Below are 27,801 nucleotides of genomic sequence, written 5' to 3' on the forward strand. Positions count from 1 at the left end.
AAGCCTGTATCCTTGGAACCAATTAGTCACCTGCTCATGCTTGAAGAATCTGCAAGACGAAGGCAGCCCAGGGCAGCCAACCCCCTTCCTTGCTTTGCTTAGCGCTCCCTGGGCCTTGGGCACCTTTCAACTGTCCTTCAGGGAGTGAGTGAACCTGGTTTGAAATGGCATTTGCATCTGTGTCCCAAGCTCAGGGCCACTTGGTTCTCAGTCAATGTTCTAGTGCGCTCTAGCCCTTGGGTCGTAAACAGATGGCGCAAGCAAAGGTCTTAAAACCCTGCTAGCTGGCAGAACTGTTTGGGCTGAAGAGGGACTTGAGGAGAGGCCATAGAAGAGGTCCTGGGTTCAAGTTCAGGAAGAGGCTTGGCTCTGAGGAATAGTGATGGTTGGGTAGAAAGAAAGGAAGACGACCTCCAGAGACTGGGGGTCTCAATGTCCAAGGAGGAAAAGGACTAGGAAAGAGGGGATACCAGAAAGGAAAGGGGGGAAGAGAAGAACAGGTCAGAAACCAAACTGAATGGTACCCATGCTCGCTCCGATGAGGTTGACTATGCCGCCTCCCCACACGTGGAAACCGTGAAATGCCTCTAAATCAGTCCCAGCAGCCACCAGCTCTATTGTCATTTTTCTCTGGTGGTGAAGAGTTTGCGACACTCACGTAGAGGTAGCACAGTGACCTAGGATCCAGGAGTGGCTTTTATCAGCTTCTGACAGCTCCTTCAGGTCCAGGAGGCTGGGGCACAGGGCAGAGACGTGAAACAAATGGGGTCCTCTGAGCTTCTCCCAGCTTACCTCTATGATCCTCTAGGTTCCCCCGGCAGCCCCTGTGTTCCCCAGACCACCTTACAACCCCCTCTCTTCCTTAAGCCCTAATTTGCTTTTGTTGGATACTTAACCACATCAAAGAGAAAATTAACTAACACAGGGCACAGTTCAACATCATTAAAAACACTCACATTTGTGCTACCCTCACTGGCGTGCATTTATTCCTTCTCTGCCATATACATTTAGGTGGCTACCACCTTTTATGTGAAAAATGATGCCGTGAACACGTGTAAGGTTTCCGAAGTCCATCTAAGGGCCTGGGACAGTGCAGGCCCTCAGTAAATGCCTGCAAAAGGCCTCTATTTTCTCATATTCTCTACGTGAAGCACCCATGGATTAATTTTTTCTTTAACTGGGGTCTTCAAGAAACAAAGCCTTGAGCCAGAAGGGGGAACTCTTGGAGAATCTGTGAGCACAGAATGGATAAGAGGGACCTGGGACTCTGTAAAACAATGGGCCAGGTGGGACTTGTCCCCAAGCTCACCAACACACTCAGATTTCTCGGCTCCTACCTTCCTCATAACACTGCTGACAATGAGGTTGTAACCCAGTTGGTATAATGCTTATTTGACATGTAAGAGGCCCTGTGTTCAATTTTCAGCTTATAAACCAGGCATGAGAGTATATGCCTATAATCCCAGAATTTGGGAGGTCAAGGCAGAGAGAGTAGAAGTTCAAAGTCATCTTATATAGCAAATTCAAGGCTAAGCTGGGACATATGAAACACTGTCTCCAAAAAAATAAAAGTGATGTGTCAGACTGAGTCAGAGTAAAACGCCTCTCTCCAGAGAAAGAGGTGGCAAACAAGACAGAATAGCTTCAAAATATACAGATTTGCATATGTAGATATGCAAATCAACCCCTCGAATTTTACTTTAGGGAGGTGGAGAGATGGTTCAGAGGCTAAGAGCGTTGGATGCTCTTCCAGAGGACACAGGTTTGATTCTCAGCACCCACATGGCAGCTAACAACTCTCTGTAACTCCAGTTCCAGGGCATCCAACATCCTCTTCTAGGCTCCACAGGCACCACACACACATGTGCACAGACATACATACAGGCAAAACACCCATCCACATGAAGTAAAAATAAATAAGAGAAAGAGAGAGAGAGAGAGAGAGAGAGAGAGAGAGAGAGAGAGAAGAGAAGAGAAGAGAAGAGAAGAGAAGAGAAGAGAAGAGAAGAGAAGAGAAGAGAAGAGAAGAGAAGAGAAGAGAAGAGAAGAGAAGAGAAGAGAAGAGAAAAATATCCAATTTAGCAATTTGGCTAGGTCTCATGGTATAGGTCTATACTCCCAACTACTTGGAAGGCTGAGACAGGAGACTCACAAGTTCAAGATCTATCTTGGTCAACTTAGACAGATCCTGTTTCAAAGTAAACGTGAATGGGGAGAGGACTGGAAATGCAGTTCAATGGAGAGCGCTTGCCTAGAATATTAGAGTTCAGTTTTCAACTTTGCAAAAACTACTATAATTTTAATACATATGCATTATCAAATCACAAAAAGAAAAGGCCAAGAGTTGACAAGTACACAGCAGACTTTCAAAGTGACTAGTAATCGGACAATGCAACAGTCATTCAAACAGTGACATGTCACTTTGACCTCATACACACGGCAGAATCAGAAAGTGTTGGTAATATTAAGTATTGAAGAGGATATGGGAAAGCAGAAACTCAAGGTACTCAAAGTAGAGCTGGCATATCAGCTGCTACAAAACACCATGGACAAACAACAGAAAATCAGCCTGCTACTGGGGACCTCAGGCTCCCATTTTAGAATAACAGAGTTATCATCAAGCAAGGTCCCAAGAAAGCGTGCAGGGTATACAAAAGGTACAAGCAGGTTCTTCAGCACTTTGCGCGCGGTCAGAGATCAAGGAAGGTAAGGGTGGAGGATTGAAAGCAGAAAAAATATAAATAATTCCTGATGCAACACTGTCTCAGAAACCCAAGTCCCAGGCTAGACACACATAAGGAGTCCAGCGGGATCTCTTGCTCTGACTGTCCTGCAACTTGCTCTGTAGACCAGGCTGGCCTCGAACTCACAGAGATCCACCTGCCTCTGCCTCCCTGAGTGCTGGGATTAAAGGCATCCAGCGGGATCTGCAAAACACAGGGTTGAGTAAAACAAGTAGGAAAATGGAAACGAGGACATGTATAGGGGCAATGTCATTTAGAAACACCCCACCATACTGGATAAGGACCATGCGTATTTCAAAAGGAATGGTGAGGGATGGGTAAATTTATCAAATAAATACATCAGGTGAGGTTGGAGACCTCAGCGTAGATCTTGTCCCCTGAATGGATGTGTTTGGGGGAGGTTTTACCTCTTCAAGGTTCACAGCATACTGCTGCCAGGGGCCAGGAGTGTGGAAGCTGCACACAGGAGGTCTAGTGAGTTCTGGAGGGGAGGAGTTCTTTCTCCTTTCCCAGTTATGAGGAGCAGTTGTGCTGGCTTTATAGCAGGGAAGATGGGTGAGGGATGGGATGCTGAGGTCCATCCTCACCCACTGCCCTGAGCACCCCAGGGCACAGGCAGGCAGACCGTTGGGCCTCATTTCTAGAAGCTCATATGCATCAGGCTGATCAGGGGACAGAGCTCACAACGGTGAACTTTTGGGTTCTAGCGTAACAATTCTGGCTTCCTTCTTCTGTTTTGTTGATGCAAGAGCTTCTAAGTCCATCCTGAAATAGACAGGATGGGCCTTACTATTGCTCCCATTTTACAGGTAAGAAAATAGAGACCCAGTTACAGAGAGGAAATTATTTTCATTATCTCAAGGCCACACAGGTTGTGAGAGGCCAGACGGAAGCTGGAAGACTAACTTGCTGACTCCTGGATCATACAACGCCTTTCTCTTGGTCACTCTGTTGTGGACCAACCTTCTAGGATTGTACATATGACAGGAACCAAGAGGACAAGAAGCCAGGGTGTTATCGTGAAGGTTTTATGCTGGGGACAGTTTAATGGGGGAAAATAAAGCATGACATTTTCACTCCCTCCTCTCCACAACGTATCAGACACACCCACTCATCCCCAATCCTGCCAATCTCTGAGTTTCTGTCCACCTCTGACCTCCACTGTTACCTCAAATGGCACTGTATGACTGTCAATGGGACTCAAGCTGGGGCAGGGGTAGGGCAGGGAGACGCAGGCAGCGCTAGAGAGACAAGCCCCCAGACGCCTGCCTGCATCAACTCTACCATACCCACTCGTCTCAGAAAGAAAGAGCCATCGATCATACCACACAAAATGCCTGCACGCCCTCTGATAATACACCCACCAACGGTCTAAATTTCCGTCTCCGCTTTCTCCTTCCAGAGCTACAACCGTCACACTTGCTTACTTTCGATCAATAAAGAGATGTCGCTACTTAATAGTGGGACTTACTCGGTTTTTCTATCTGGAAACCTAGAAGACGGACACGATTCCCGTCTTGAAGTTTCTGGATCATAATTGCACTTAAGTGAGTCTGAAGGAGACACTGGCAGAGAAAAGGGCTCTTTGTGCAGCCCTAGACCACACAGAGAGTCTCAAATCAACTTCTAAGAGATATTGGCACTCTCAATAATTGACCTATGCTATTTTTAACATCACAAAAAAAAATCCTTGTGATGATGATTATGTCTAGGAGAGGACCGAGATCCCTTTAGAGATCAGTTCGGTTTCAAACTTTCCAACGATATAGCAACAAGCGATAGGTAAAAAGTAAAATGGGGTTTCCGGTGGGAAAACTCTCCCCAGTAAGGAGAATACTGAGTCAATGCCCCCTGCCCCACCCAGGCATTAAATGTGGATGGCTCAAAAGCAGACACAAAGGAGTTCGGTGTACCAGACTTGACATGAGTGGCCATTATACTCCTGGCTCATGCCAGACGCATTTCTCTGATATGGCTCCTGGTGGTGGTCACCCAGGACTCTCCCTGAAGAATGCTCTATTATAGTTTGGATAGGGAAACCCACAGTAGCTTGGGATCCGTTCCATGTGGGAGAAGAAGGTGCAAATGAAGGCTTTGTTACCCTAGAAACTTCACAGTCCAGGCCAGAAGTTCACGGTGTCTTGGAAAGACAAAGGTCCTCCTGTCACACGACATCAGGCGACATAAGCGCCCATGTCGCAGTTCTACCTAGACAGGAGCCCCAAGTTTAAGAGCAAAGTAACTTGACCATCATCTCTGAGACAGCTGTATGGACGATGGAGGAGCCTTGCTTTTTAATGACTACAAGTTTGGGATCCAGGGCAGAAGGATTCCAAATGGCTGATAACTCTTGGATTTCCTGAGGAAAAACGGCGTCTGGAGGAATGTGTAAGGGCTCTCAAGTCAGGTAGACCTGAGTCCAAACTACGCCTGGGCCGCTGCTGTGCACACTGAGTTAACACATGCCAGAGCCTGAGCACACACTCGCCAGGGAGTTCTCGGTGTACCCCGGCTACAGGTGTCACTCCTCTGGCTGTCCACACAACTTTCTGAGAACCCCAGCTCAAGGCACACAGCCTCCCTGGCAGGCTCCTTTGTCCTCCACGTTGCTGCTGGGACCCACCTTCCTCTTTAAGCAACACCTTCCCAAGGCAGGTACAGTCCGAGTCGGCTGCCTGAATAACTTGTCCCCTTGGAGGTGAGGGCTCTGTGCCTTAACTCTGAAGCTCAGCCTGATCTCCAACAGGAGCATGTGTTCTGCTGACTCCCGCTGGCCTGACAGGGACAATGACGTGGGTAAGCCAGGAGGCGCTGCTGCCAAAGCCACCTGCTGGAGTCTCCAGGACCAGCAGAGCCCATCAGTGTGTCAGACCCCGTACACTAGTTTCCCAGTCCCTTTGATTCAACAAAGCCACACAAGCCACCAACCCTGGACAGGGCCAGCACTGCCTGCTGTACTGGAGTCAGCCTTGGTTCTTGTTTTTGTTTTTCGTCTTTTTTTTTTTAAGCCATGAGCCCACAAATTAATTATAAATGAGATTCCAAACCTAAACACATCTTGGTGACCGAACAGTCAGTTACCTTTTTTTTGAGACATTGCCCTGTTGGGAGCTAGGGGCGTTGAGGACTTGTTGCGTTGCTTCTAGAATCTAGGACACTAGCTCATCAACCTGTGACATTTAGTTGTAGAGCAAAAACAACTGGGAACGGAACTCAGTGTCTTTCACTACGTCACCTCTACAAACCAGCTGGCTCTCTTAGTCCCTAAAACTCAGTTTTGCTTCATCAACCCCTGGGAAGCTCTCCAAGGAAAAGAATATGAGAACCGTCTGCTGGGGGAACAGCTAGCTGTCCGTCAGACACCAGCTCTGTGCTCAGCAGACCTCATGCAGCTGGGTGCTGGGGCTACCAAGAGAAATAAAACCCTGTCTCTGCTCCTGGAGAGCTCATGGGTCAGCAGTTGAGGCAGGCAAACATGTTTCCATTTCCTTGGTACCACAGTAGAACACTGGCTCCACGTGGTGCAAGAGGCAGGCTGAAAGCCGGTACTTAAGAAACAAGCAAGACAAAAAACATCAACTGGGATTCATTCCTTTTAAACCATAAAGGTGAGGACATAGAAGAAAATCAGAACTCTTTACAGGTACGGTTTAATATCTGTTGTATTTGCAATCACTCCTTGGGAACGAAGGGACATTCCAGCCTTTTAAAAACGCACAGTTTCTCAATCCAGAGAAAAGTAGCTGTGCTTGAGAAGAACTAAGGGTGTCGAATTGCAGGCCTCCATGGCCAATGATGCAGAAGATGGGGGGTCCGCCTAAGACTATGGGATGGGTAACTGGGCAGTTCTGGAAGGGAGGTATGAGAGCAATTATCTCAGGAGGGGAGCACCAAGGTAAGGCGTCCCAAGGGCAGGTGGATTACAGGCTGCTGAATGGACTGACTGTATCTACGAACCAGGAAGCCAACAGACGTATCTGGAGACGGTTCACGGGACATAGCTGTCTGGAAGCTTCTGAACAGTGTTAGAGGGCTGAGCAGGGATGAGCTCATCTGGGGAGTGGGGACAGGGTGAGAAAAGTGAGAGCTCTGGGACACAGTGCTTCAGGGAGAAAGCTGAGTGTTAGAGAGTGGGAGGCACCGAAATACAAAACCCCAAAAGCCCAGAAAAGAGAGACTTCAAAAGAAGTGGCTCAGAGTGGCCAAGGCCACAGAGAGTAGGCAGGGGAAGTGCAATGGGACTGGCAATGAGGAGGCGCGCAGTGATCTCTTCTAGAACGCTTCAATGCCAGGCTGCTGGAGTGATTGGAAGCAGGGGGTGAGTGAATATCCCCTTGGATATTGGGAAGGTAGTTAAATGAGGTTAGGAAGGCCAAGTGTTTTATGGTCTGATGTGAAAGATACACTTGCTTACAGGTCAAGAGGAAGCAGGTTTCAAAGAGGGAAGTAGAAGGGGCGGGTAATTAATGAGAGGAGGGAGGCTGGGGTTCAAGGGAAGCGGGGGTCGGAGTGTGATGAAAGGCAGGCAGGAAGGATGAAATGGAAGGAGACAGGCACGGACGAGGAAAACACACACACACACACACACACACACACACACGTGTCGTCGTCCCCCCCCCCCCCCCCCCCCCCCCCCCCCCCCCCCCCCCCCCCCCCCCCCCCCCCCCCCCCCCCCCCCCCCCCCCCCCCGCAAATCCTCCTGTTCACTATATCCGGCAGCCCCCTAGCCAAAGGAGGTGCTCAATCCCCAAAGCATCTTCTACAGTCAACAGTGTGAAGAGATCACAAAAGGAATGTCTTTCCTTCCCCCCATGCCTCACACACCACATCCTGCAGATCTGTCACTAACTCTATTTTCAAATGTCTGCTTGGCTGCAAGGCCAGACAGTGTGTGGAAACGCACAGGAAAGCTACTGAGAGAAATAAGCCAGAGCTGGGCCTGCCAGAGTGCAGCTGCCCCTCCTTGAGACACACACACTCTCCAACTTATATACCTACCCAAGAGACAACGACAAATGGGTCTCAAAAAGGCAGCCTTCCAGCAATGCTGAGCCCTATGAAGGCCCGGGTGAGTCGGCCTTTTTTCTCTCCAGGGACCTGGCATACTCAAGGGGGCACGGCAAACCCAGCAAGAAAAACAAATTTGGCAATCCCGAACGAGTTCCAGTTGCCCAAGGCAGAGAGGGCCCTGGCCTGGACAACCATTTAATGGGCCCTACAGCATGTAACAACGGAGCTCACAGCCCATGTGAGAAGTCTTTGGTGACTAGAAAGAAGCAATGGTGTGAGCAGCCTCCGGGTGGGTGTGGGTGTGTGAGAGGCCAAAGCTGAAAGACAGGTGCACCACGGGCGCCCCTCTCTGGGTGTCAGTGGCTATGACTCCTTAGGTGAACTGAGAAAGTCCGGTCTAGAAGGGATAGACAGGCAAGACTGTCTTGGGGAGCCCTCCCTCACAGGGAACCCCAACATTGAATGACTACGGGACGGATGGCAAGGTCTGAGTTCACAAGATGCTGGAGGCCAGAGAGAGCCTGAGAGTTTTTACCATTTACTCGCTGGACAACCATGGGTGGGGTACACTTTCCAAGAAGCGGCAGGGTTTTGGGATGGCCCAAGCCAAGGCTTCAGAGGGTCAACCTGTAGTTTTAAAATACCAAACAAACAAGCAACAACAAAAGCGCTACTCTATGCCGGAGTGTCCCGGCTTCAGGCCAGGCATCAGGTACTTGGGGTTTTCTTTCCCAGCGGGTGTTAGCATCCAGTATCCAGCGAAGAGAAAATGCAGCTCTGGGCATCCCTGCTTGGACTGGTCCCCTCACAGGCACAGAGAACTTTCTAGGTTGTTGCTAAGCTTCAGAAGGTGCCATGGGGAAAGTAGGAGCGAACCAGTTGAAACCAGTAACCTTTAGTGTGTCTGGGTTCACTAAAAGGTCCACGTGCCTCCCCCCCCCTCCCACTACTAACTGTAAGCTGCAGCCAGACATCCATCCTAAAGTCCCAGGACTCTTCGCACCCTTCAAGTCTGTCCCGACTGGCTTAACGAGACCGGGTCCTGCCACCCGCGCCACGGTTGCCGCAGCCCAGGCATTCGGCTGCAGCAGGGCGCGGGAAAGGGCACTTTGGCGCGGAGTGGGAACCAAGCAAGGGGGATGTGTCGGCACGGACCCTGGCGGCGACATTCGCCTTCATTCCTCCCAACTCAGCATGATCCCTGCCTCCACCTCTAGTGGTTCAGCCCCTTCCAACCACCCCACCTGAGCCCTTCAAGAAAGATTGCACGGGACCCCCGACCTGGGCGCACGCCTACCTGCATCCCGCCCCCAGCCCGTGCACCGAGGGGGCGGAGGGCATGTGAAGAGGGGGGAGGAGACCGCAGTCTCTGGGCTGCTTGGGCGGGGGCAACGGCTTTGGTCTGAGAAAATGGGCGGGGGCAGGACAAGACCGACCCTGCGGACGCGGAGGGGGCGCGCCAAGCCTCTCTAACCCCCGGGACGGGCGTGCCAGGCAGAATTGGGGAGCGAATGGGGGAGTAGGGCTCCGGGAAAGTTTATACCGGAAAAGCCTGGCACCTTATGGGGCTGGGAGACTGGAGAAACTGAAGCCACAATCCAGGTGCCCCGCAACCCGGGGAGGGGGATGTCTGCCTCCCAGGCCCCACAAACTGGCCGGATCCGGCCAAGTTGCGGCTGGGCTTGGGGACGTCCATGAGGGTAGAGGTGAGACGTGGTCGAAGATGGAGTGGAGGTTCTAGACAGACAGAGGCGAATATGAGAAGCAGGGTGGGTAATCAGGAGGAGGAAGCCAAGCTGGGGTGGGGGAAGGGACTGGGACCGCGTCGAGGTTGGGTGGGCTCGGGTGGGGCGCGCGGCCCGGCCGGACTCACCCGCGGCAGCCGAGGCACTGAGCAGCCCCCAACCCAGCAGCAGCAGTAGTGGCGGCGGCGGCGGTGGCGGCGGCGGCGGCGGTGGTGGCGGCGGGCGGCCCCAGCGACTCCCGGTGCCCGGCACAAGCGCCCAAATCCCGGTTTCGCCGCGAGCCCTCCCTGCCGGGCAGCCGCAACATCCCTGCTCCGGTGCCCGCGAGCGCGGCATGGCGCGGCCGGCAGCCCGAGGGAGAGGCTCCGCTCGCCGCTGAGGAGAAAGGAGGTCAGGAGAGCTCTGAAGCTTTTTTTTTTTTTCTTTCTGCTCCGGGAGGAAAAAAAAATCCCGGTACGCGGGAGCCCTGAGCTTCTGCGGCTGGAATGAACCAAGTGTCCGCCCGGCCGGGGAGAGGCGCGCTGCGCTCTCGGAAATGACTCGCTCCAATCCCGCTTCGCGGGGTTCGCGCCGGGGGGCGGGGGGGGTGAATTATCCCCGGATTAATCACTCCGGAGCCGCTTCTCCGCCGCTCCAAATGCTGGGGGTGGAGGCGCAGCTAAGGAAAAAAAAACGGGGGGGGGGGAGTTTCAGCGCCACCCGCACCTCCAGATAAACCACAAATTACATCTTTAAAGGGTTGTTTATTCCTATTTGTTTTACAATTGACCAGTTTCTTTTAAGTTCAGTCCTCCAGCTTTCATTTATAATATCACCATTAATACAGCCCCTCCAGTACACACACATACACACGCATAGAGACACACGCTTGCACACACAGGCACATACACGCCTCCTCCACGCTTGAAAATGGGAATGCTGGCTGGGGAAAGGTAACCGAGGAAGATCGCAGTTCCCCGAGTATCTTAAGAGATAATTTTGGGCACTGGCTTTGAACTTGCAGTCTCGGGGCTGGGGAGGACACACTGGAGTTCAATTCACAGGAGATGGGTGCGTGGACAAGGAGGGAGGCAGGATTAAGAACTGAAGAGTGGGTCAACCGGGATGAAGGGCCCCTTTCACTCGGTCCAGAGCAGTCCTACCCCTACCCTAAGACAAAGTCGCAGGTATGTGTACTGGGTTAGGCAGGGCTGTGAGGTTGGGGCAAGGACTGTGTTAAGACTTACTTGTACAATTTATCCTCAAATTTAAATGTCTGGGCCCGGCTTGTCCCCCACATCCTCCCATCCTCCCAGCCAGGGTCCCAAACCAGCTGAGTTTTTCCCAAGGAAGTGAACCTTTTTCTTCCCCCCAGGCTGGTAGCAATTGCCTTCAGACCTCAAGGGCTCAGTGTAGATTTCCCCCACCCCATCCCCCACCACGCCTAGGCAACAGTCTCAGTCTGGTCTACCCTAGGCTGCTCTGCCAGTCACGATGGCTCCTTCGTCGTCAACGCCAAACTCTTGCCTAGGGTGAAAAGACGCTTAGGGAGGTAGGAGAGACCGGAGGGGACCACGAGCGACAAGGCTGGGGGGGAGGGGGGAGGCCCCGCCTGGCGTGCGCAGCGTAGAAACACCTGCCTGTGTACACCCCACCCCCCTCTGCCAAAAGCACCCAGAGAGGCAGCTCTGGCGTTTAGGGAGTCTCGCAACCGAGTGATTTGGCTCAGGAGACAAGGACCACTGATGGCAGGCGGCGAGGCCGGGACATTTCCTGGGAAGGACCAAGAGAGGGACTTCAGGGTTGACGAATTGTGTTTGGAGTGTGTGTGAGTGTGTGTGTGTGTGTGTGTGTGTGTGTGTGTGTCAGGGGGAGGTTGGTGAAACCCAAGTTGGCCAGCAGTGAGAGAGCCTGGGAATTTTCCGGGAAAGGTTTGCGGGAGGGTTTAGGGATTATGGCCGGGATTAGAGAGGAGAGGGACAGGCAGGAGGATTGGACACTAGTTTCTTATTCCCACCAAAAACTTGCTCTGCAGAGCCATGCTTTCTCAGAGCGCTTGGTATGAATCTTTCTCCCTCCCCCACCCCACCCGTGGTGGTTCCGGTGTCCCTGCATGAGCTCATCTCACAGCTGGGGAGCCAGCCCGGTGGCCCCCGGGGTGGGCACGGAGAAGTCTCTGAATCCCAATCCCCACCCCCATCACATTTGCTTCCCCTGGCCCCTACAGACGGCGGCCTCGCTGAGTGCCAAGAACCAACTGAAGCAGCCAGAAAGCCTCAGTGAAAGGCTTGCTTTATGTGCCTGGGGCAGCGAGGAGGGGGCTGTTCGCTTCCCATTGTCCAGCCCCAGCCCCCCAAAGAGCTAAACCAGCCGAGGCTCCCACCAGCCCTGAGAAGGGAGAGATAGTACGGTGTCGTGGCCTTAGGAAGGTTTCCTGCCTCCTGGACCTTGCCTAAGGTGGACTCTTGGCCCTTCCCTTAGCTCTTGTGGGCAGGGTTCTCTTCCAAGGAGAGGCAAGCAGTGATGGCCAGGCCTCTGCAGCCCACAGCTGGGCTGTTCCATAATTGTGGGGCTCAAAATGTAGGACTTTCTCCTACCCATGAAACCGACTGACTGGAACTGGCAGATAGAGTTTACCCTGGATTCCTCTGGGAAAATGCTCTCCACCCTTCCTGGGGGCTGTGGAAGGCAGGGGCACAGTTTAATCCCTGTAAACGACCCACTTACTCCTATCCTCCGCCTCTGGAGCTTACTCTGATCTATTTGGGTCCACACAAATTTACACAGCGCCTCCTGTGTTCAGGGGCCCTGTACTAGGCTGCGCTGTGAGCCCCATGGAGATGCTCAGTGTGTGGTCCTGATTTGGGAGGAAGCAGAGATGGAAACCCACAGGTAACTGATGCAGCCAGACAGCTATAATCTCCACAGATGAAGAAGAAGCATGCTGTACAGAGCCACGTTGCTACACTGAGGTGGCTTTGGACTTGGTGTATCAAGAAAGCTAATTTAAAGAGGCCAGGAGTATCTGGGCTGGACCTTGATGCCAGGATAAGGACTTGAAGAGGATGAGGATCCACATAGACAATAAATACTTATTGAGCACTAACGTGTGTCCAGGCACCATCTTAGAAAAGGACAGTGGATGCTTCTTAACTTGATGAAGCCATTAAGTAAGCAAACATGCCTAAGGTCCCTATGAAGGGTGTTGATGCAGGAAAGGTGTAAGAATGTGGGGTGCATTTCATGGGGACCGTCTGGGAAGCCCTCTCTAATGTGACCATGAAAATGTATCTTAAGTTAAGCAAGTCGCCAAGGGGTTTCTGTACAGAAGGATCAGGCAAGACCTTCCTTGTGGAAGGCTCCAAGTGACAGCGTGTAAGGCTGGATTGAGGTGAGCAGGGAAGATGGCCTAGAGAGGCAGAGATGGAGAGCCCAGGCCGGGAGGCAGATCATGCAGATCTCCTCAGGGCTGGTGAGGATTTGGACTTTATCCTGTGCAGTAGGAAAGAGCTGTACCTTTTTGCTGGGGCCGAAATAGCTGCAGATTGTGTGGCTTAAGCAACAATGATTCCTGCACAGCCGTGGAGGCACAAGACGCCCCTAAGCTTGGTTCTTCCTGAGGTCTCTTTCCTTGGCTTGTAGATACAATGACTGTCTCCTTGCGTCTCCGCGTATGCTCCCCTCTCTACACACCTGCATCCAGAGTTCCTCTTTTGAGAGGAAATCAATTATTTGGGGTTAAGATCCCACCCTAACAATCTCATTCTAACTCAGTTACCTCTTTAAAAAAAAACTCTATCTCCAAATAAAGTCACGTGTTAAAAATGGGGGCGGGGCATCGAATTATGTCTTTTGGCGAGTGGGAGTACCACCCAGTCCCTAACAGGTGGAAAGGGCTGTGCAGGTGGAGGAGCAGCAGCAGCGGGATGACGATCAGAATACACAGGTAAGGAGGTGTCTGTTAGGGCTGAAGGTGTCGTTCAGTGGTAGAGTGGTGGCTGGCATGAATTCCTGAATTTGATCCCCAGTGGGAGGTGGGTAGAGGAGTAAGAAAGAGGATGTGTGCTAGGCTGTGAATATCACAGGGGGCTGTAGCAGGGCTTGCTGTGGAAGCTGGATGCAGTCCTGGCTTAAGAAGTAAATTTTCATTTCTAGCCCAAGGAACCAAGTAGCACAACACTTCATTGTACTCTGACCTCTCTGTGAGGAATGAAAAAGAAGGGGAGGAACAACAGGAAAAGATTGACACTCTGGAGGCTACTGCAATGGTCTGAGCCCCAGATCTGAGTAATATGGGCAAAGGCGGGACTGGAGAGACCAGGACAATGGCGATACCTTCAGAGAGGCTGAGAAGTAGGAATTAAAGATATTCCAGGCCCTCATCCCCCAAGCATGGGAGAGGGTGGCTGTCAGCCCAGAGCCTGAGCCAGCTTTTTGCCCACCCCTTCCATTCCCCAGATAAGCAATAGGCAGCCTTGGGTCAAGGTCTCTTCATAATATCACATAGCAGGAAGAGAAAGGGGGGGGGGGGAGCCACTGCAGTGTAGTGACTAGCCGAGATAAGCCGAATATCCAGATAAGATCCTAGTTTGCTTTAGAAAGAAAACAAAGCCTGGTGCTTTGGAAGACTCAGGCTGATTCCACTAAGAACTGTAGTCTGGGTGCCCTGAAACTTTCATTCTGACCCAGGAAGAAAATCAAAGAGGCTTCTGAAGCTGGGGGAGAGAGAGCGAAGAGGGAGAGAAGGCAGGGTGGGGGAGCAGAGAGAGCACAAATGGCTGTTCTAGGGATGGGAGGGCTAGGCTGGGATCTGAGTGCTGAGCCATAGGAGTGAGCCTGCAGGGAGTCTTTGGAGCCAAGGCTGGCCTCAGAGGGAAGGCTGGGGTCTGGCCCCGAGAGTGGGGTGATTTCTCAAGGGTGAGGCTGGCACTGTGGTGGGTAGAGGGCATGAGTGACAGAATCATGGGTGAACAGCCCAGGAGGAGCCACAGTGAGCTCCACAACACAAAGGGAGGAGGGCAATGTTCAAGCTATTCCCTCTGGTTTTATTCCTGAGCGTTGGGGCCACCAGATTCTCATATTCTTCCAGGAAAACCTCTAGTTATGAAAGGAGGGACGAGACGGGGCTCACATCAGGGACAAGATGCTTCAGGATTTCCCCCTTTGCTGCCAGGTCTTAATCCACAGAAAAGGGGCTGCCCCCGCTTATTGGAGCTTCTTCAAGCTCAACTTAACGGCGATTTGCCTTCCTCATTCCACTTCCCTGCCTGCAACATCACTTCTAACCACCACCCAGCTCAGGTGCCACCTCCCCCAGGCAGTCTTATGTAAGTCCTGCCCACTCTGCCCCACTGCTGGCTGAGATAACCCTTAGGCACCGGCTACTAGCTGGACATCACAAATACCTCCTTCCCTTTTCAAAATAGAGACATTTAATGGAAGGTAATTTTTCCCTCCAGGGGACATCTGCTCATGTGTGCAGACATTTTTTGTTGTCACACTGACGGGTACTATTGGCATCTGGGAGACAGAGGCCAAGGTTACTGCTATCCTTCCTATGATGCCTAGAGAGGCTCTTTCCACCCCCAAGAATGGTCTTAATAGGTCTGAGCTGTCTGTGAAAAGTGAATGCCAATCAAGACTACATTTCCCAGTAACCTTTGCAGTTGGATGCTGTGTGAGACAAGGTATTAGCCAAAGGAATATAAGCAAGAGTGGACTAGAGGTAGAACATTTAGGCATGTCTAAACCACAAAGAGGAGGAAGCCTGGGTCTCGAAGTCACCACGGGAAGGAAAATCACCTGCCCACCAGAAACACCCATTCTGGATCATTCTGAGTAAAATATTCTTGTACAGTACTAAGGTACTAAGCCATTAAGGGACTGGAGGCTGTTAGAGCAGCCCGCCATGCCCTGGCATAGCTTTGGTTCCTCTGTGTTTTCCTGAGCAGTCACAGTCATGAATCCCTCACTCGTTCATTCATTTCTGCTACAAGTGTTCCTTATGTGTCGGGCTCTGTGTGAGGATCCAAAGAAACACTTGTAATGAACGAGACCTCACGCAAGGTTCCTGCCCTTACCTGGCTGATGGCGTACTAAGAGTTAAATGACAAGGCCCAGTTGATGATGCCAGGAAGGTGATGGGAAGCAAGGGCGGCTCCATGCTCAGTCAGGAGAGAGGGAGGTAGGTGAGAAGTAGCATTTTCTAGAAAGAAAGCCCAGGGTGCAGGGAGGTAAAATAACACTAAGAAGATGCTGCACCAGGCTGTGGCACCAAGAAAGGGCACAGGGGCACCACAGGCCTCTGTCTGTGGTACTCTGGGCTCTCGGATGGCCGTTTTTCTCATTTGCTATCACCCAGGCGGACCGGAAGCTCCTGAAGGCAAAACCTTTATCTTGCCTCTTGGGTTCCCAGTGCCTGTATTGTGCTTGGAATTCTTTCCTCTTGAATGACCTAGGAGGTTTTCCCTTCCAGCCTTCTCAGACCAGAACTCATTTCTAATCTCCGTTCAGTCCTCCTGTTTAGCAGGCATTGTCCATACCCACAGAGACTCCAGAACCTCAAGCCTGGATACTCACCCTGGTCCCCCACGTCCACATGATCATTAGTCTCCTAAAATCAGCTTCCTTAATGCCTTGAAGATCCTGGCCAAAGCCCTATTATCCTTCCGTTTCCTTCCATCCACTCTGCCACAGGCACCCTGCCGCTGCTCGTGCCCTTGCCCCCCATCTTTCTCTGCCATCAGTTAGCCTTTGCAATACTAACGTCATAATTTTACTGCCCTCCCTGGACTTCCTGTGAGCCTGCAGGGTGAGATTCAAACTCCTACCAGGCTCTCCCCGCAAGGGTCTTCATTGTCTGTCTTTGCCCTGACAGGTTCTGGTTTCTGGTTTCTTTGAACTTAACCTCCTAGCTGGAGCCCTACCGAGGCCCTCACACTTGGAAGCCTTCCTTCAGGGTCTTGCTGTGTGCTCCTGTGTCTACCTGGAACGCTCCCTACCTGCTTCTGCATCTGGCCTTCGCTTATTTGCCCTTCAAAACTTAGCGCAGCTGCGAGAGCTCTCAAGCAGTCTTCCGTCAGTGCCTTGAATTTTGTCACTTGAACGTGAACTGTCTCACGTAGGTTCCCATGCTGGAACACTTGGTCTCTGGCCGTCTTGAGAAATGTCTCACATAGGTTTCCATGCTGGAACACTTGTTCTCTGGCTGTCTGAGAAAGCGGTGGAAACTTTAGGAAGCGGATCCTTGTCAGAGGAAGTGTTTCACTTGGGACTTTACATTCTGACACACTTCCTGTCCAAGCTCTTTTTTTTTTTTTTTTTTTTTTTTTTTTTCCCTGAATGTGGATAAGCTCTTTCTCCTCTAAGCTTCTTTTACTAGGGTATTTTAGCATAGCAACAGACAGTTGACTCAGACAGTGGCCTTTCCCTGAACTTGGATGAGTAGATGGACTTTTGGCTGGATAGATAGGGGATGGATGGGTGAAGAGCTAGATGAATGAACGGACAAATGACTAAAATCTTGAGAAGGTTCTCAGTGCTGTTTGTGAAATGGACTCACTGCTATCTCCTGGACTTCACCGACTGACTTCCTTAAAGAAACTCCTCCCTTGGGTTATGATTTAATGCCTCCCTCTCTATCTTCAGAGAACCCCGTTATGAGAAACTGACCAACTTAACAGCATTTTTGTCTTTTATGAAAGCAGAATTGAATATATTGCCCACTGTCTCACTCGGTGTCCTTTAGACAAGGACTCATGATAAATTCATGCTTGGGGTTATTTCCAGGAAACACTTTGTCTCCGCAGATAAAGATGTGTGCTTGCTGCTGGCGGGAAATAAAACCCGCCTCTTGACCGGTTTCCACTTCTGCTTCAGCTCCCGAGTAGGGATACCTAGTTTTATTACCTTATTAACTCCATGCAGTCAGATCAATTCAGGGGCCTGGAAGTGGCAGCTCTTCCTGTTTTCTTCCAATGGAGTCAGTTTGGGCTTCACTCAATAAAAGTTTTGCACTTGTAAATCTGAAATCTCCCTCGAGCCAGTATCGGTGACCAGTGTCCCAGTGCGGAAGTCGGGAAAGGGAGGGTAAAACACAAAGCTTCTGGTTGGTGCCTTAGTTAGGGTGTCTCGCACTGTGACAAAACACCATGCCCCAAAAACAATTTGGGAAGAAAAGATTCATTTCATCTTGCCCTTCAGGTCACACTTGGAACACTCGGAGAACTCAGGAAGGATAGGAGCTGATGCTGAGGTCATGGAGGAGTGTTGCTTCCTGGCTTGCTCCCCAGGGCTTGCTCAGCCTCTCTGACAACACCCTGAACCAGCGGCCCACAATTGTGGACACCACCCACCGTGAGACAGGCGCCCTCTCGTTAACCGTCAATTAAGAAAATGCTCCGCAGGCCAATTGGTGTGGGCCTTTTCTCAGCTGTTTCCTCTTCCTGAATTACCCTACCTGGAATCAACTTGACATAAACTAGCCAACTCAGCAGGGATCTTGTACAGAGTATCCCCAGAAATCTCCACGTGGCTAGCATAACTGGGTCTAGCAGAGAGACCAAAATGGGAGGTGACGAGCCAGCCTGATTCTGGCTTTGTCGCTGTCTTATTGGGCCCCACTCGCTGGCCACTTCTGCAGACCGTGAGGTTTCAAACCTGGGATAAACTGCTAAGGTGCCTATTAACATATCAAAGTGGACCCTGACAGCCAGGTTCTTCCAGTCTCTTCCTGTTACAGGGCCCCCTTGGCCAGCATACCCTGTCCCCTACCCTGAACTCCAGCCCAGGGGCTGGGCTGCCCTTCCCTATATAAGCCAAGCATTTTGGTTACCTGGTCTTTTTGCTTACTCTCTTCTCTCTTTGGGCTCCTGGCTGTTGCACCTGACTTCCCTCCCTCCCCCATTCCTCACATGGCTTGGGGATCACTTCCCTTCTGGACTCTCCCAGATATCCCTGCCTCTGGCTATGCTCTCCCGCGCTCCCACAGATCTATAATAAACTTTCTCCTTCACCAACCCTAGGAGCTGCCACGTCCTTGCCTTTCTATTTCTTTTTTGTTGCTGTTGCTCACCAACCATGGCCTTTCTTTACCCCAACCTTAAGTGCAGATCTCATAGGCTGACATTTTTACAAGATTGCTCATAATAATTGCTGATAATAATATTGATTTTCCTGTGCTGAGGACCAGACTTCATACCGGGAATCTTACATGCATCTTGCCCTGTTTATTCTTTTTTTTTTTTTTTAGTACTGGGGACTGAGCCTAGGGCCTCACTCGTGCTAGGCGAGAGCCCTGCCACTGAGCTATATTTATCTCTAGCCTGCTAGCCTGCATTTCCCTATTCGAAATCCCCTTAACTACTTGTGGTTGCCCTTTGCATATGAAAGCAATCCCAAGTCAGCAAATAGCAGAGCAAGCATTTCAACTCAAGGGCACCAGTGGCACCTTCCAAGCCTCTGCCTACCCCCTCACCTGTGGGCAAAAAGGCACTTGAAGAATAATCCCGCACCACCCCAGGAGTGAGGGATTGCTGGCGGTGTTGCCAGGAGACAGATGACACAAGTCACAGTCTTGCTTCCGGAACACTATATGTTCCTTTCCAGAGCCCTGGAAATGACTGTCTAGCTTACAGCCTGCTTCCATTGCTGAGACAACATGGCAGCAACTTCCTCTTTCTCCTGATACTTTGTCCTCAGATGTCCCAGTCCCACCTCTGGGCAGTTTGACCCTTTAGATATGAAGGAAATGGGGATGGAGTGCAACTGTCTATAGATTTTTAGGGACTTCCAAAAGAATTTGAGGCCTGGATTTTTTTTCTCTTTTCTTTTTTTTTCTTTTTTGTTGAGATAGTGTTTATCAGTGTAACGGCTCTGGCTGTCCTAGAACTTGCTCTGTAAACCAGGCTGGCCTCGAACGCACAGAGATTGGCCTGCCTCTGCCTTCTGAATGCTGGGATTAAAGGCGTGCGCCACCATCACCTGACCTAGGCCTGGAAATCTTTGTTAGCGCCACAATACTTTTTATTTTTAAAATGGCAACATGGAAATCAGTAAATGTTTAATCAAATGCAAAGTATAATATTATGTCAACTTCATTAACTGCCGAATTTGGTAGGCATAAAATTTTCATTACATTTGATAAGGATTTATAGGTTAGAGTTTTTCTCGTTGCTCAAGATTTCCTGAGTAGGCACCAAGATGGGGTAGAAACCTCAGTTGCCCAGATATTAAATAAATTATTCATGGCCAAAATTTTTTTTTAAAGCAAATGGCAAAAAAAAAAAAAAAGCTTTGCCATTTTCTTTTATACCTGAAAAGGTGTATGTATTGTAAGATGTGACATATGCCAGATGAGGAAAAGGGTAGGAGGCATTTTGTTTCTGTTTGTTTATTGATTTTCAGTTTTTTGGTTTGTTTGTTTAAGGTATGGTCTCACTATACATCTCTGGCTGCCCTTGAACTCAGTATGTCCACTAGGCTGGTTTCATATTCAGAGTTCCTCCTGCCTCAGTCTCCTGACAGCTGGGTTTTGGAATTCTTTTTCTTTATGCATGCTAGGGTAAGTACTTTGAGTTGTACCCTATGCTCCATTAAGATTTTTTTGTTTGTTTTTTGTTTTTGTTTTTCGAGACAGGGTTTCTCTGTGGCTTTGGAGCCTGTCCTGGAACTAGCTCTGTAGACCAGGCTGGTCTCAAACTCACAGAGATCCTCCTGCCTCTGCCTCCTGAGTGCTGGGATTAAAGACGTGCGCCACCATTGCCCGGCTCCATTAAGATTTTAAAAGAGTCCAGAACACTCCCATTTTTTTTTTTGAGTTTTGCAACCTAGACATATTTGTGTCAGAAAGGGAAGTGGACTTTGACTGGAGGGCACATGGGAACGCTGCCTTCCCCTAAGATCAAAAGCACAGGACTGGAGAGAGACCTCATTTGGAAGAGTGCCTTCCTAACATTCATAATACCTTACGTGGCAGCGTGTGCCTGGAATCCCAACACGTCCTTGGGAAGTGGGGCTAGGAGGGTCAGAAGTTCAGGCTTGTCCTTGGACTACAACAATAAAACAAAGTGTCGATTCCTTGAGAAAATCAACAGGAAAGGAAACAAAACTTTATCAAAGTTAACTAAACGGCAGGAAAGTAATATCCAAATTAACCAAGTCAGAAACAACCATGTTTTCATTTCTCTAGGCAAGGAAAGAAAAGTAAAAGAAAATAAGTAGGAAAAACGGGGAGTGGGGGTTGGGGATGAAGGTGGGGGGAGCAAGAATCCTCGCTTTGACAGCTAACGTGCAGTGGAGACAATGTATTCACCAAGCCACTGAGCTCTTCCCATATATTGTCTCAGTTGGCACCAAACAGCTCTCTGAGGTCAGAGTTTTATTAGGTCTATTTTGTAGAGAAGTCAACTGAAGCACACAGGGTGAAACAAGCTGCCCAGGGTCATATTCAGAGTAACAGGGAAGTTAAGAACTTTCCCAAGTTAAAAATAATTCATAAATGAAATAGTGTCTGTGACCATTAATGCCAGGCTTCAAGAACTAAGAAGAAAAGAAGTGGAAGGCAAGCCTGTCTTGTTCAGTATTCTGTCTTCAGCATCACTAGTCGTGGGTGCTAGGGGGATGTAACTCCCTGGACACTGGAATTAGCTTAGTCTGCCAAGCACTGGTGGATTGCTATGTTATATACAAATTTTGTATATTGAGATTAATTTTTTAGAACATACTGTACATACATTTTTACTCTTGTTCAAGGTGTTATACATATATAACTCATTTAACAATGTAATGCAAATCTGTAATCCTTGAAAATTATTATTACCAACTGTTTAGGATAATAAAGGCAGGTTAGTAGTTAACCACCTAATATAATTAAACTTGTAGTCACATAAGGTATGTTTTCAAGGTCAAACAAAGATATAGTTTAGATAGCTAGGTAATCTTCAAAAACATACATACATTACATACAGAGACATACAGAATATGGCATTTAAGATGTTTTAATAATATAGGCTCTTTTTTATGATAATGAGATGTGTGTTCCTGGCAGCACCAATCTATTTCAGAGAAGAAACTCCATACTGAGTTTACTTTCTTTTTCTTTTTTTTTTAAATATTTATTTATTTATTATGTATACAATATTCTGTCTGTGTGTATGTCTGCAGGCCAGAAGAGGGCACCAGACTCCATTACAGATGGTTGTGAGCCACCATGTGGTTGCTGGGAATTGAACTCAGGACCTTTGGAAGAGCAGGCAGTGCTCTTAACTACTGAGCCATCTCTCCAGCCCCTGAGTTTACTTTCTTTGTGGCAAAAGTAAGCCACTGAACAAGAAAATTCCCCTGCCTAAACTGCTAGCAGTATGCTGTCCTAATTGGACAAGAACATAAAGGAGAGTGACTGGCAAACATTGTCAAGACAAGGAGGGACAGCCCCTCGGAATATCCTGCTTCACAGAGAAGTCTGTGAATATGCTCTCAGATTTAGGCCCAAGATGGATACCCCAACATAGCAGAGGAACTTTGGGTGACTGTCCAGGTAGCCAGCTGTTTCTGTCATTACTCACATGTTTTGGAAGTCGCTTGCTTGCACTTGCTGCTTACTCAGTTAATATTATTTCCTTCTTGGGTCTATGAGGGAGTTAAAGACTAGATAGTGAGCTATAGTTTTCCTTGTTTACCAGATGCAGAAAGCAAGTTATAATAGAAAATAAATTAGGTGCAAGACTTTGGACTCACCAAGATAGGATAGATATGGAGTATTTTCTCTGAATTTGTCAAATGCAAATGGACTAGAAATTGTTGATGTATTTATTGCCTGCATATAGTATATTTAGTTATTGTGCTTATTGTATATAGTTTTTCTTATGTTAGTTGTAGCCTTCTTTTTATTTTAGACAAAAAGGGGGAAATGTAGTGGCATCTCATTTGTATTTTATTTTTTTAATATTTATTTATTATGTATACAATATTCTTTCTGCGTGTATGCCTGAAGGCCAGAAGAGGGCACCAGACCTCATTACAGATGGTCGTGAGCCACCACATGGTTGCTGGGAATTGAACTGAGGACCTTTGAAAGAGCAAGCAATGCTCTTAACCGCTGAGCCATCTCTCCAGCCCCTTCATTTGTATTTTAATAAATAAAGCTTGCCTGAGGATTAGAAAAGTAAAACAGCTACACTGGCCAGTCTTACAGACCAGGCCGTGGTGACACACACCTCTAACCCTAGTAACCATACTATTTTGCCAGAGAAACCAGGTGGTAGTGGTGCATGCCCTCAGTCAATTCAATATAAAACTTTTAAAACTAGCAGTTGCTTTTTAAAAATAGATTCAATAATCTACCTTTTTAATCTTATAATATCTATTTCTTCCCATTTTTCTCTTCAGAGTAGACTCCATAATCTGTATAATCTGTCCGTTTATCCTATCATATCTATATCCCCTTTTTTCTTTCCAAATCAAGAACCTTGAATCTAATCTCCTTTAACTTTTTTCCTGTTAACTCATAACAACTTGTAACAAATACTCTAAACAAAGACAAACATCCAAAATCCATTTTGGGGGAATGTGGATATAATTTTCTAGGATACTTCCTGCTGAACGGGGGGGGGGGTGCTGATATTTTTATGGGGACCCAAAGAAAATTTAGGATTATGGTCAAGTCCTGGCTGGAGTATTCTGTGAGGCTGGATCTTCTTAGCCAGCAGTCTTGAGGCTGTTCTGGATGTAGAACTCAGAGGAAACTGCAACAGAGGTTCTCTGAAATGTTGGATGATCCGGGCCACCCGTTTCCATTGGAAATTTTTCAGGGGGGTCTTTCTTGATCAAACCTTATTTTTCTTAACCAAGAATGAATTCACAGCCTCTCACTTTCTGTGGAAACGAAAACAAAACCTCTTCTCCAAAGTAACATACCTTTTGACTTAAATTTTGAAGTCAAGGCATTTTCAAAATATATAAATTGGATTAATCCAGCAGCATTTATAATCAAATGTCTTTTAGCAGCTGTTGCTCCTTCTTCAGCAGTCAAATAATTCAAAGACAACACCATAGCATACAATATCCAGATTCTCTGTGGATTTTTCATCTTTACATGGAAGCTAAGCTGGAGTGGGAGGGACCTGGAAGTGCTGTTTCTTTTCTCCTGAACCCAGGTGACTATGTTTGGCTTCAAATTCCTAGAACTGGAATTCTGATCCCAGTTCTGCCTTTAGCTGGTAGCTAAAAAGCCTTGGGCAAAGGACTTTTTTGTAAATTTGTACCCCAAAAGTTAAGCACCAAATGAAGCATGATTAATACAAACTCAGAGACAGATATTGGGGTTCAACCTGAAGACCAGAAAAGCAAAGCAGCCAGCCACTGACTCTTACCTTGACCTCAGTCCGAAAATGGTGATCCTGCCTCTAGAAAACCTCAGAATGAGACTGAGACTGAGAACTGTCTCTTCCGTTTTGTAATCCTTTCTAGTTCTGGGATTAAAGGCAGGCATCACTACTGCCTGGTTTCTGTGGCAAACTAGTGTAACTGCTGGGATTAAAGGTGTGTGTCATTGCTGCCTAACCTGTAAGGCTGGCCAGTGTGGCTGTTTTACTTTTCTGATCCTCAGGCAAGCTTTATTTATTAAAATACAAATGAAATGTCACTCCACTTTGCTCCTTCATGAGCAGTGATCTGTCTGGGGTACAGGACTCCTTTAATCCTTGTGCCTTACTCTATGGGGGCTCATGACTGGTGTTCAGAAATGCAGCCAGTGACATGGGGTGGGGGTTGAATAGGGTGATACAGTGCATAAAATGCTTGCTGCACATACATGCATGAGAAAGATCTCATCTACCCAGCATTCCCATAAAACGCCAAGTGGCTGTAGTAACTCCCTTGCAATACCAGTATTTGGGAGGCTTAGAGAGATTTCCCTAGGCAAGCTGGACAGCTAGGTTAGCCCCAAGGAAGAGCTCTTGGTTGAGGGAGAGAATCCTACTCCAGGAAACAAAGTAGAAGAGACATCAAGGAAGACAAAGTCAATCTCTGGCCTCCACATGAATGTGCACATACATGTACTCATGCACTCACACACAGGAGAGGTGTGTCTACACAGTCACATACACACACACACACACACACACACACACACACACACACGAAAAAGTAATCAGAGCCTCGAGAGGCTCACATGATGACTTCCACAGTTAAAATTCCCCGTCGCTCCACTTAGCCCAGAAGCTGCAGCTCAGAGACTCTGATAGCATACAATTCAATGTAATCAAAAATCAGACCAATGTACAGTGCTTCAATAGGCCTCTTCTGTGCCAGGTATCCTAGCAACTACTATGTATTAAACAATTACTTCATGATAGAGCATCTAGCACCATCCTACTCATCCCTAGAGAGTTGTTTCTCTCTGCCTCCCCAACACTGGGATTGCATGCAAGTACCACTGTTTCTCACCTTTTGCTTGGGTGCTGAGGATCAAAGCCAAATCCTTATGCTTGTGTGACAAGCACTTTACCAATAGAGCCATCTCCTCAACCCCTCAAGTCCTTTTAAGTAAAGGAGATTGAGATAGGGTCATGCACAGAGACAGTCCCTGTGAAGACAAGAAGATAGTCTACAGCTAGGGAAAAGAGATTCTGTCTAAATTTCTTTATAATCATTGTGATAAACTACCTTCAAAAATATCTGATGTATTTTGCTCAAAGTTCTAGGTAATAGTTGAGGGGATGCCAAGGCAGCAGAAACCTGAAGCATCTAATCACATTATACCCATAGTCAAGAGTGGATAACAGTGACTTTGTGCATGTATATTTAAGCTCAACTCATGTACTTCACTCTTATTCAATTCAGGATCCCCTTTAAAAGAAATGTTGCCACCCATGGTGGATGGATCATCCCACGTCAACATAATCTATGTTGATGATCTTTCTTAGTCAGGAATTCTACTGCTATGATGAGACGCCGTTACCACGGCAATTCCTATAAAGAAAAACACTTAGCTGAGGTAGTGGCTTACAGTTTCAGAGGTTTAGTCCATTCACAGCATGATGGGGGGGGGGGACATAGTGGGTGCTCAGGCAGACGTGGTGCTGGAGAAGTAACGTAGAGTCCTACATCTTGCAGGCAACAAGAAGTTGACTGAAACACTGGGGATATACTGAGCATAGGAAACCTCAAAGCCTGCCCCCACAGTGACACACTTCCTGTGACAAGACCATATTCACTCCAGCAAAGCCACATGTCCTAGTAGTGCTACTTCCTATGAGATTATGGGGCCAATTACATTTAAACTACCACATTGTCTTGTCACCCACAGTCTTGCCCTCAAGGCACCGTAATGCTCGCCATCACTCCCCAGGTTCTAGACTCTGTCAAATAGGCAATTAAAACTGATCATCACACTTCTGAAGACAACTCTGATGATGTTCAAGTCCTAGAACAAGTTCTAGCCTCTAGAACTACTAAAAAGTGAATTCCTAATGTTAAGCACATAGTGTGAGAGCCTTCACAAACCATATACTAAAGCACATAGTGCTCACCTCAGTTTCCTGTGACAGGTGATAGACAACTCAAAACCTAATGAAATCTTAATTTGGACCCAAGTAGGCTCACTCTAGTGTCTTGTAGTATGTTCTCTGTACTATCCAACATGATAATCCCAGACCCAGGTGGCTCTTGGGCACTTGAGATGTGCCTAGCGCAGGTGAAGAACCATTTTTTTTATCTTTTATTTAGATAGGAATGTGTGTGCATGCACACATGTGCGTTCATGCTTGTATGTTCCTACGTGTGTATATACCCGCCACCCTTGTGTCTCCGAGAAGGTTTCTATTGCTGTGATAAAACACCATAGTCAAAAGCAACTTGGGGAGGAAAGGGTTTATTTCAGTTTATAGTTCATATCCTAGTCTATCTAAAGGAAGCCAGGACAGGAATTTAAGGTATGAATCTGGAGGTAGGAGGCCAAGAGGAGTGCTGTTTACTGGCTTATTCCTCCTGGCTTGCTCAGCTTGGATTTTTATACACCACAGGACTTCCAGCCAAGGGCTGTACCACCTACAGTGGGCTGGGCCCTTCCTCATCAATCGTTAGTTAAGAAAATGCCCCATAGAACTGCATGCAGGTCAATCTCATGGAGACATTTTCCAAGGATTCCCTCCCCTCCGATGGCTCTCACTTGTGTGGAGCAAACAATAACCTCTCCAGGACGCCCAGAAGACCTCCTCCACCTCCCCAGTGCCAGGGCAACAGTTGTGTGCTGCTGCCTGGCTTCTTTATATCGTCATTGGGGACCTGAATCCACGGCCTCATGCTTACAGGGAAGCACTTTATCCACCAAGTCCTCTTCTTTCCAGCCCAAGAACTGAATTTTTAAACTTATGTTAAAATACAATTAAAATTTCAATAATCCCGCGGTGGCTGGTGGCATTCAGATCAGATGTAGCTTTATGCGGTTTTAAAGACATCACTTAAGAATTTTTCAACATCCCGCAGAAGCCCGTGTGCTCTAAGAACCCCATCTCTATCTTTGTTCCCTATCCCCACCTTGTTTTGCTTTTTTCCCCTCTCTCTCCTGTCCTTTCTGACTTAGTCCTAGGTGCCTGGATCCCTGTTCAGGGGAAGAGGAAGCAGAGGAGGGGGCTGCCAGACTGGCTTTCCCCAATCCTGTGGCCTGGGCAGTGTAAGGTCTTGGCACTCTGCTCTAAGCATGGGTGTTAGCCAACCAAATGCCAAGCGGCACAAACACCGAGTGACATTTTCAGAACTATTAATATTTCATCAGAAGTGATCACTTTTCTTTTAAATACACTCTTAAAAGGTTTTCTACATTCTTAACTATAATTTTATTCCGTCTAGGTCCTCGGAATTTTCCCCAAAGGAGCACATCTTCAATTTCATAATGAAAATCAAAAAGGAATGAAGCTCAGCTTGCAAAACTCAGAGTCAACATTTCCAGGAACTCAGCCCCTTTGTAAAGAGCAAAGCTACACTTTATATACAGAATATCATTAGTTTATCTAACATGTATTTATCGAGTACCTACTGTGTGCCAGAATTGTGATGGGCACACTATGTAGCTCAGGCTAGCCCAGAACTTGAGATCCTCCCGCCTCAGCCTCCCAAGTGCTGGGTTTACAGGTGTATGCCACCACACCCAGCTCAGAAATTCAGTCTTCGCTATCAGTTACTTTGCAGCAGCTCTTTGGTCTACACGTAGTCACGGCTTCAGGCTTTTTGAGTTAATAACACACCTCCCTCCGTCAGAAGAAGGCACCATGAGAGGAGGCACCAACTTCTCCATCATCTTCTTCAGCGCCCAGAAGCTTACCTGC

General features: G+C 48.3%; 1 protein-coding gene across 1 annotated transcript in view; it reads right to left on the minus strand.

Annotated features, from left to right (window-relative positions):
* Positions 1-9,836, minus strand: part of Csmd2 (CUB and Sushi multiple domains 2) — a 549,310-nt gene extending 539,474 nt beyond the window's left edge. Inside the window, exon 1 of the mRNA XM_050156211.1 lies at positions 9,628-9,836. Within this exon, the coding sequence (XP_050012168.1) occupies positions 9,628-9,835 (208 nt within the window). The 5' untranslated portion in view covers position 9,836. The remainder of the gene's footprint in view (positions 1-9,627) is intronic.
* Positions 9,837-27,801: the final 17,965 nt, after the last annotated feature.

This window comes from Alexandromys fortis, unplaced genomic scaffold, assembly GCF_014885135.2.
Source record: "Alexandromys fortis isolate MF-2015 unplaced genomic scaffold, M_Fortis_MF-2015_v1.1 scaffold_26, whole genome shotgun sequence".
Classification (NCBI taxonomy): domain Eukaryota; kingdom Metazoa; phylum Chordata; class Mammalia; order Rodentia; family Cricetidae; genus Alexandromys; species Alexandromys fortis.